Raw genomic sequence first — 9,840 nt, forward strand, 5'->3', positions numbered from 1 at the left:
TCTGGGGTGTTTTCCAAGGATTTTAGCTTTTTTCCCCTCGGCATGGGGGGAAACACGGCGGTGGTGGTGTTTTGCGCTCAAACGGAGCGTTTCCCACCTCCTGGAGGGAGCCTTTTTGTGGAAAAATGATGAAGCAGCAGCTCGCCGGACTTAAATCTCTGATTTTTGCAGCAAAATGGTGCTGGGAGGGGGGCATTTTGGGGGGTGCAGCCTATAAAAGGGGTGCTGGAGGGTGTGGGGTTACACTCATGGGTGCTGGGATCTCTGGGCAGAGGTGACATGGGTGCCCCAGGGGCATTTGGGGTGGCCCAGGGGACATTTTGGGTGCTCCAGGGGGGATTTGGGTGCCCACAGGGGGTTTTGGGGTGCCCCCAGGAGGGATTTGGGGTGCTGGTTACTGGGCTCACCTTCTCCAGGGTTTCGATCCGCTGTTTCAGCAGGCGGTTCTCAGTGCGGAGGCGCTGGGGGGGGTGGAAAAATGGGGAGGAATTAGTCCCAGGGGTGGTTTGATGGCCCTAGGATGGGTCATGGTGGCCCCAGGATGGCTTCGATAGCCCCAGGGCTGGCTCAAATGGCACCAGGGATGGGCTAAACATCCCCAGTGACGGCTCAAAGTGGCCCTGGGATGGCTCAAACTGCTCTGTGAGGGGTCAAGTGGCCCTGGGATGGCTTAAGTGGCCCTTGGGATAGGTGGAAGTTGCCCCAGGAGGGCTCAAGTGGCCCTGGGGATGGCTCAGAAGGTGCTGGGGACAGGCTAAAGGGTACCCAGGATGGGCTAAGTGGCCCTGGGGACAGCTTAAATGGCCATGGGATGGGTCAAAGTGATCCCTGGATGGCTCTGGGGATGGGCGAAGTTGTCCCAGGATGGTTCAAGGGACACTAGGGATGGGTCAGGTGGCTCCAGGGAGAGGTAAAGTCACTCTGAGATGGCTCAAGTGTCCCCAGGAATGGGCTACACGGCCCTGGGTGGCTTAATGTGACCCCAGGGATGAGTCAAAGCGGCCCTGGCATGGCTTAAATGGCCCTGGGGATAGGCTATGACATGCCAGGAGGGCTCAAATGGCTCTGGGAATGGGTCAAGTGACCCTGGGAGGGGCCAAAGTGGCTCCTGGATGGCTTAGATGGCCTCAGGGATGGGCTACACCATGCCAGGAGGGCTCAACTGGCCCTGGGGATGGGCCAGGTGGCCATGAGGATGGTTCAAGCAGCCCCAGGATGCCAACACTTGACCCCGTCTCACCTTGATTTCAATCTGTTCCTCCATCTCTTTGTTTTTGATGGCGGCGTACTCCTTCTCCAGCCTGCTCGGGACATGGGGACAGGCTGGGACACGAGGACAGGGACCAGATCCCCTGGCCCTGTGCCCCACAGCTGCTGGGACCCCACCCAAGCACAGGAACCCGTCTCTCCATCTCACCTCTTCATCTTCTTGGGGTTGTACTTGACCTGGAAGGCCCTGAGGATGAGTTTGTCGGGGCAACTGTCAAACTGGTGTGGGATCACCTTCTGGAAGTACTGCAGGAGCAGAAACCAGCCATGAAATGTGGCCCCAAAATACAGGCCATCATGTAAACCAGCCCTAAAGTGGGGCTCATTGGGTAAAACCAGCCCCCAAAATTGTTTATCTGTTGGATAAATCTGCCCCCAAACACACCCTCATCGCATAAATACACCCCAAAATACAACTTATAGCATAAACCAGCCCCAAAATACAGCCCGTCATGCAAACCCAAAATACAGCTGATTGCATAAATCAATCCCAAAATGTGGCTTGCTGCATAAACTGGTCTGCAAACACATCCAGTTGGGAAAAACCTGCCCCAAACCACTAAATCTGGGGCTAAATCTGCCCCAATTTACATCCCCTTGGACAAATCTGCCCCAAAATCCATCCCTTTTGATGTCCTCTAGGACAAATCCACCACAAAATACGTCACGTTGCCTAAATCCACCCCAAAACATGTCCCACTGGATAAATTTATCCCCAAACACATCCTGTTGGACAAATTCACCCAAAAAACACGTCCTGTGGGCTAAATCCACCCCAAAAGCCATAGGCACGTACCTGGGACATGCCCTCCATGTCGAGCTGGACGAGCTCAGCCTGGTTGAACTGCAGCAGTGCCATCCCCACGCGGAAGACGATCTCCAACCCCTGGGGGAAAAGTTCCCCACTTGACCTTTCACACCGTGGGTTTGGAGGTTTTCTCCCCCAAAACCAAACCAGTTGGTGTGGGGAGAATGTTTCCACATCCAATCAGAGAATGTGGTTGTGGTCTCTTTGTGATTGATGGTGTTGGCCGCAGGCCGGTTACCTCGTACATGAAGATGTCGAAGATGCGCGTGGCCACGGGAAGAGGGAATGTGGTGAGGAAGAGGGTGAGGAACCACGACGAGGCGTACATGGAGGTGAGGAAGCTCTGGGAGCGGAAGTGGATGTTCAGCTCCGGCAGCTGCTCCTGGATGTGAGAAACGGAGGGAAACAAACAGAAAGGTGGATGATTTTAGGGCTCATTCATGGCTTCGGAGGTTTCAACAGGTCCATGAGGTCTTGTGGAGGGATCTCATGGAAGGCTCTCTGGGAGAGGGCTTGGGGATGGTCCCCAGGGTCTCATGGGTGTCTCTCAGGTCATCTCGTGGATGGTCCTTGGGGTGTCCCATGGATTGTCCCTTTGGGTGTCTCACAGACGATCCCTGGGGGCATCTCATGGAGGTGCCCTGGGGTCTCATGGATGCCCTCAAGGTGTCTCATGGATGTTCTTGGGGTCTCACTCATGATCCCCTTTGAGGAATCATGGATGGTCCTCAGGGCATCTCACAGATGGCCCCAAGATCTCCGTGTTGCTGGACACGAGCTCTGTTGGAGGAACCCATTTCTCCCAAGAGCTGCCACCTCACTCCTATCTCTCCCTGTCCTTGTCCCCCAGCTCTACCCAACAGTCACCACCACCTTGAGCATTTTGGGGGGGTGTGGGGTGATGCCTACCTGCAGCATGTACTCAAACTGGTAGATGCAGAGCCCCAGCTCAGCCATACTGGGCTTGAAGAGCTCCCGTAAGCGGTATTCCTGCATCAGCCTCACAAACACGCAGAAGGCTTCTTCCTCGGGCATCTGCAGACCCAAAGGGACGTGAATTACCCTTAAAACTCTGCCAGCAGATGGGTTTGGAGCCTCTTCCCATCAGGTGATGGGATGGGACATGCTGGGAGCCATCCCTGGGTGAAGGGGAATGCGAACGGGGGATTTTAAACCCATCAGGAGTAAGCGGGATGGGGTGAATAAGCTCATTTTATTCCTGAGGATCAAGAAAAAGGCTCTCATTTCCCAACCCCATTCTACCACGTCTCCAGAGCGTGTTAAAAACCCATCAGCAGCTCCTCCTCACCCCAGGGTCCTTACAAACCTGCATGAGCAGCAGTCCCACGATGAAGGCGCTACCCTGGCAGTATCCGACCTCTCGGTCCACCAGCGAATAGGCCTGGAAGGAGGAAAAAAAAATCATAATAAATATATGTGTGAGCAGGGGAATTGGCTGGGCCACCAACCCTGCTTGCTGTGGGAGGTCTTGACCACAACATCAAAATTAGCATTTTTTTTTTTTAGTTGACAACACCTGTGAGCACAACGTTGCTCCACACTTGAATTTAGACCCCAAAATAGCCTCTTTAACCTATTAGTAAGTGACAGGACAAGAGGTAATGGCCTCAAGTTGCCCTAGGGAAAGTTTAGACTAGATGTCAGGAAGTATTTCTTTACAGAAAGGGTTGTTGGGTGTTGGAATGGCTGCCCAGGGAGGTGGTGGAGTCCCCATGCCTGGAGGTGTTTGAGAGTAGGGTCGACTTAGTAGTTGGGAACTGTCATAGGTGAACGGTTGGACTTAGATCATCTTCAAGGTCCTTTCCAACCTAGCTGATCCTGTGATTCTGTGAAATACTCAACCATTTGTTTCTTATTTCAGAGTAAAACTCAACAGGAAAAATGAGGTGTGGGATGGACGGGGAATGACGTCGCCTTGCTGCAAGAAATGGTGATTCCAGGAATTTGTGGTGGAAACCAAACCCATCAAAAATGAGTATCCAGTTAAAAAAAGCTTCAAAAAACCCAAAGCGGTGTCCAAGGCTGTGGCCAAGATCCATTGAGGTTTGAGGGAAGGCGTTACCTTCATGACGTTGAAGAGCACCTCCTGGCCCAGACTGTCCTGTCCCTTGAAGAACTCGTGCTCTGGGTAGGTGCGGGCGATATCCCGTCGGATGAGCTTCTCGCAGGGAGAGGACATCTTGAGCAGCTCCGAGTATTGGTTTTTGACGGGCATGTCGGTGGCACTGCAGAGCAGCTGCCAGACAATGGCACGGAAGTGGTGGGGGATCCCTTTGCGGATGAGCTCCTGCAGAAAAATGAGGCAAAAAAAAAAAAAAAAAAAAAAAAAAAAGGGTTTCAAGAAGGTGGGGAAGCTCCTTGTGGATGGGGAGACAACATCCTGTCCAGCCACGGGGACGATCACGCTGCAGGTTTTTTGCAGTGGGGTTAAAACAGAATTAAAAATAAAGCGTTTTTCTCACCTTCAGCAGCTTCTCCTTCTTTTTCCGCCACTCGTCCCACTCGTTGACGATGCGGCCCCAGAGGATCCAAGTGTCCTCCTCGAGGTGGCTGAGGTTGGAGGAGGCCGAGGAGCTGGAGACCAAGGAGGAGCCGCTGTTCCTCCGCGAGCCGTTCATGGAGCGCATCGACTTGGAATCGGCCTCCAGTAGCCTGTAAGAGACTGAGATAGCCCCAAAAAAGCCCCACAGGAGGAGAGAGCCCCCCAAACTGCCACAAAAGAGGAGATGTTCCCCCCAAATAATCCCCGAGGAGAAGAGATTCCTCAAAAAACATCCCCAAAAGGGAGATATACCCCTAAAACGGCCTCCAAGGGGAAGAAATTCCCTGAAAACTGTCCCCGAAAAGGAGATACTCCCCCAAAAGAGCCCCGAAGAAGGAGAGATTCCCCCAAAACCGTGCTAAAAGAGCCCCAAACAGCAGATATTCCCCCAAAATGCCCTGAAGAATGAGATATTCCCCCAAAACAGCCTCCAAGAAGAAGAGAGTCCCCCAGAATGGAGATATTCCACCCCCCAAAAACCCCAAAGGAGGAGATATTCCCTCAAAACCAAAAACACTCCAAAAGAGGAAATAGTTCCCCCAAAATTGCCCCAAAGGAGAAGAGAGTCCCCCAGAACAGTCCCAAAAAAGGAGATATTCCCCCCAAAAAAAGCTCAAAGGAGGAGAGATTCCCCGCAAACCACCCCAACAAGCAGATATTCTTCTAAAACCATCACAAAGGAGTAGCTAATCCCCCCAAATGCCCCAAAGGAGGAAAGATTCCTCCAAATTCACCCTCAAACCCAAGATATTCCCCCCAAAATGCCCCAAAGGAGGAGAGTCCCCCAAAACAGTCCCAAAAAAGTCCCAAAAATGAGATATTTTCCCCCTCCCAAAAGCCCAAAGGAGAACAGATTCCCCCCAAACAAGCAGGTATTTCCCCCAAAACTGCCACAAAGGAGTGGCCAAAATGCCCCAAAGGAGGAGAGATTCCTCCAAAACCACCCCAAAAAAGAAGATATTCCGTCAGAAACGCCCCAAAGGAGGAGATATCCCCCCAAACCAGCACCGATGGGCTACTTGCCCTGGCCAGATGCCAACAGCTGCCCGTGGATGGTTTCTTTAATGGATTTGTTTAAAAAAAAACAGATTTTCAGTGTTTTGGGTTTTTTTTTCCAAGAGTAAATTTGCTTAAAAATAGCTCTGCAAGGAAATTTACATTTCAGGGCTTGATTTTAACACCGGTTTAATGCCAGGGATGGAGCTTTTTTGCCTGATTTTTTTCAGCAAAACGAGCCTCAGGGATTGTTTCCCATCAAGAGCAGGTTTAAAACCCACCACTGAAGCGGGTGGGTTTATTATTTATTATTTCCAAACAGCCGCCTCCTTCCAGAAATCCCCTTTGCCTGCCTGAACGAGCAAACCCTGCTGCTTTCAAAGAGAAAAATACAACCTTGAAAATAATAAACCGGAGTGTTTTCACCCCGGCTGGAGCGATGCTGGGGGGAAGCGGCTGGTTGTTGTGGCAGCGCCTTTGATTTTAAGGGAAATACTTGAAAAAAAAAAAAAGGATGATAAAAAGGCTGAATGGGGCAGATACCCGCCGGCACTCACCGATTTTGCTCCTCCAGCTTCGCCAGCAGCTCCAGTTCGTCGGGGCTGAGGTTTTCCGAGTCGGAGGTGGGTGAACACGCCGGGGCTGAGTTGACGGAGGAAAGGGCTTCGTGCGAGGACGAGTCGGGGCTGACGGCCGGCGACGCCATGGCGGCGGGGGCTGGCAGCACGCCGAGCCCGCGGGGATTTTGGGGTCTCACCTGGAAAGCCAAGCACCAACGTGAGCAGGACGTGCCCCCCCCGTCTTTTCCTTCTCACCACATCGCATCAAATCTCTTCAAAACCCCCTCGTTTAAGCTAATCTGATAGAAAACAGGAGGCGAGCATCGCTCAGTTTGCAGCCCGCTGAGATATTCACTTAATTCCCTAAAAACCCCGCATTTAATCCCGGTTTTTACATCAAGCCAGGTCTAAGTGCATCGTCCTGTGTTTGCCCTAAATTAGTTGAATTAAATCAGACTAAAAATTAGAATTAAACTCTCACTTTGGGAAGGAACGGGCCAACGCGGGGAAAAGAGGATTTACAGAAAGCCGTCCTTGCTGTGGATTTGCTTTAAGGGTTGACAGCACCCAGTTTGTCCGTTTTGGCAGTGTTTTATGGAAAAATGCCTCCCTAAGGAGAAACGAGTCCTGGTTTGGGATTGCAGGGACTGGTAGAAATGGGGTGGAAAATGGAGGGTTGAGGAGTGCTACAAAAAAGAGGCGTTCAAGCGGTGTCTCCGGTGGGGATTTGCTGGAAGATGAGCAGGGATTGGGATCCCTCAAGGAAGCTTTGACCAATTTTGGGCTGAAAAAACCTCTCCTTTTGGTGAAAAATGCTGCTGAAGACTGGTAAAATGAACCCTCAGTTGCTGCCGTGCTCAAAGGAGATGAAGAAAGCGGAGGAAATAAATACAAAGCAGCAGCGCCTGAAGGATGCGCCGTGAATGTGTGATTTACCTGATTTGGGCTTAATTTGCTCTCTGTGCAGATTAAACTAGAAATCGGGCAGGTTTTAACCAAAAAGCCATTGTTCGGACCCCTTTTTTGGGGGGGAAAAACTGTCTGGCAGAGCAAAACGAGCTCGGAGGAGAGCACAGCAATGGAGTGCTGGGCAAGCGCAGCCATACCGCAAATGGGGAAAACCCCTTGTTGTTTGGTTAACGGTTTTCCAAAACTGGCAAAATTTAACAGAGCGGCTTCGTGGAGAATCGGGTCAGTCGTTCACAGGGTCACGTGGATTTGCTTATTAAGCAGGAAATTTTATAAAGCGGGGGGGAAAAAAAAAAAAAAGCTTCGATTATATTTAGTTCAGCCCCATGCAGCTCACCACGGGATGGGGCTCGTCCAGCAGCGCCTTCGTCTCCAGGAGAGTTGTTAATTTATTTTTTATAATTAATATTTCCCTGCAAGATCTTGCTGGCTGATATCACCCAAAATGCTGGTTTAACAAAAAAAAAAAAAAAAAAAATGGCTTCGCTGCAAAATTATAAGTTACCGATCAAACAGTGGCTGCAGCACAACCTGCCACGGTTCAATGGGCTGCAAGAATGTCCTGAAATGGCTTTTTAGGAAAATACACATTTCCACGTTGATGGGGGGAGGAGGAAAATAAAAGCAACAACCACGCCTGGATGAGCATGGGATGGCCGAAACGCATGATTTCAACCCAAAAATGAGGTAGGCAAATGGTAATATTGTTTATTAGACCCAGGGAAAAAAAAAAAACAAAACAAACCAAAAACAGGTGGAAATGGAAAAAGATGAGAAAAGGCAAGTTGAAATTTTTAAGGGGTTTTTTTGGAGGGTGAAATCCTGTTGGTTTTCAGGCATGGCGGGAAGGAGCTGGTGGCTGATGTTCTTCAGGGGTTCTTGTCATGGCAAGAGCTTGTTCCGGGATGATAGGTATCAAAATTTGCTGAAAATGTTTGAATTTGGAAGAAAAAAAAAAACCCAACATCCGAGGGGTTGTCAAAGGCACTGAGAAAACTGGGGGAAAAAATGATGGAAAATGATGAAAATGGTCCCCAAAACGCCACCACGGTGCCCAGGCTCTTTAAAAACTGTCCCCAAAAGGGGACCCTTTGGAATGGTGGGTTAATTAAAAAAAAAATAAACTTTCTGGGTGTGACGGGGCACTGAGGAGTCCTCAAAGTCCCCATGTGTCCCCAAAGTCCCCTCACGTCACCGTCACATCCACTCGTTTTCCCCCAAAATACCATCGTGCAATCAAAATGCCGTAAAATAAAATAAAAAAAGCCCAATTTCAGCAGGATGTCAAGACGCCGACCTCCAACCAGAGCGTTCTGGGAGGAAAATGTTAAAATATCCCCCCCCTTGCACTTAAAAATCTGACAATTCGTAGTTTTTTCGACCCATTTTTGCAGTTTCGCCTTGGAGCTTCGTCCCGTTTCCGCAGCGTTTTGTGCCTTTTTTGCCCCTTTTTATGCCTTTTCTGCCCGTTTTTGCAGCGTCTCTCGGCGCCGTTTCGCACCTTTTCCACCCCGTTTTCACAGTATTTTCTACCGTTTTCTCAGCGTCTCTCAGTGCCGTTTTGCGCCTTTTTTGCACCGTTTCTTGCTGCGTCTCCGAGCTGTTTTCACGTTTTTTTTCTGTGCTGTTTTCGCTGCCTCTTAAAAGCGCATCAAAGCAGGGTTTCACCCCCAGTTTCAGCAGCAATTTTTGGAGCCGCTGGGCAGCGATGCCGAATTTCCGTCGTACACAAACCATCAAAAATCCACCAATTTGCCAGAAACCCCAACTATTAACGTGCAAAAGGAGACGGATAAGGAAAAAAAAAATTATTAAATCACAAATATTTCAGCGGGACGTTCTCGAGCTGCACCAACATCTGTGGTTGGCGGAAAGAGGAGCGAAATGGATAAAAACGGGTTTAAACACCGCGCGTTTTGCCACCGGTGGGGATGAAACAAGTGCAAATTTTAAGCTAAAATCCCCCCCAACATGCCACTGGCTTTAAAATCAACCCAAACCCACCCAAAACCAGGTGAAAATTAAATCTAGCACCAAAACAGAGCGAGGAAACCACCACCCCTCACCCTTCCCCAGCGCCGGCCACCAAACTGCATTTTTAAATGTGGCTTTTTGGGGAAAAACTACCCAAAATGCCACTCGGGTGGTGATTTTTGTGGTTTTCGCAGTGCTAAATTGGTTGAAATGAGCCAAAACCTGGGAGGGTTTGGTGTCTTTGGGGATTTTTAACCAAAAGAGGGTGGGTTTTGCTTTTTTTTTTTTTTTTTCCCCCCCCCCCCATCCTGTATTAAACGCCGCCGGCAACGCTGACTGATGGAAAACCAGCAGAAAAAGGGGGAAAAAAGAAATAATCAAAAAAGGGAAGGGGAATTTTGGGAAAAAAAACCCGATAATTTGATAAGAAACCCGAGTCGTCCCAGCGTAGCTAAAATCCCTGGGTTTGAACCCAAAAGGAGAGGCGCGCCAGGGACAGCACAAAGCCGCGGCTCTGGGGGCTGCGGCCGCGGTTGCTCCATCTTCTGGGCGGCTGCGGAGGGAGGGGGGGGGCCGGTGTGTGTTTTGTATTTTGGGGGGCACCCAGGGACCCCCCCCCACAAATCCCCTCCCCACGGATGGGGGACACAGGGATGCCGGTGGAGGGGGTGGGTGTGCGGTGGTTGGGTGAGGGGGGGGGG

General features: G+C 50.5%; 1 protein-coding gene across 1 annotated transcript; it reads right to left on the reverse strand.

The window, feature by feature from the left end:
• Nucleotides 1–244: 244 nt before the first annotated feature.
• On the reverse strand, nucleotides 245–6,433 carry LOC113490995 (EVI5-like protein; the record flags this gene model as incomplete). The annotated part of the gene is made up of 10 exons (XM_026867612.1): nucleotides 6,194–6,433; nucleotides 4,561–4,750; nucleotides 4,161–4,385; nucleotides 3,405–3,479; nucleotides 2,987–3,112; nucleotides 2,316–2,459; nucleotides 2,066–2,155; nucleotides 1,418–1,515; nucleotides 1,241–1,301; nucleotides 245–461 (listed from the first exon to the last, which is right to left on the reverse strand). Coding segments are annotated over exons 1-10 (1,375 nt in total), but the record flags the coding sequence as incomplete, so codon positions are not given.
• Nucleotides 6,434–9,840: the final 3,407 nt, after the last annotated feature.

This window comes from Athene cunicularia, unplaced genomic scaffold (genome assembly GCF_003259725.1).
Source record: "Athene cunicularia isolate RWA unplaced genomic scaffold, athCun1 SCF_97, whole genome shotgun sequence".
Lineage (NCBI taxonomy): Eukaryota > Metazoa > Chordata > Aves > Strigiformes > Strigidae > Athene > Athene cunicularia.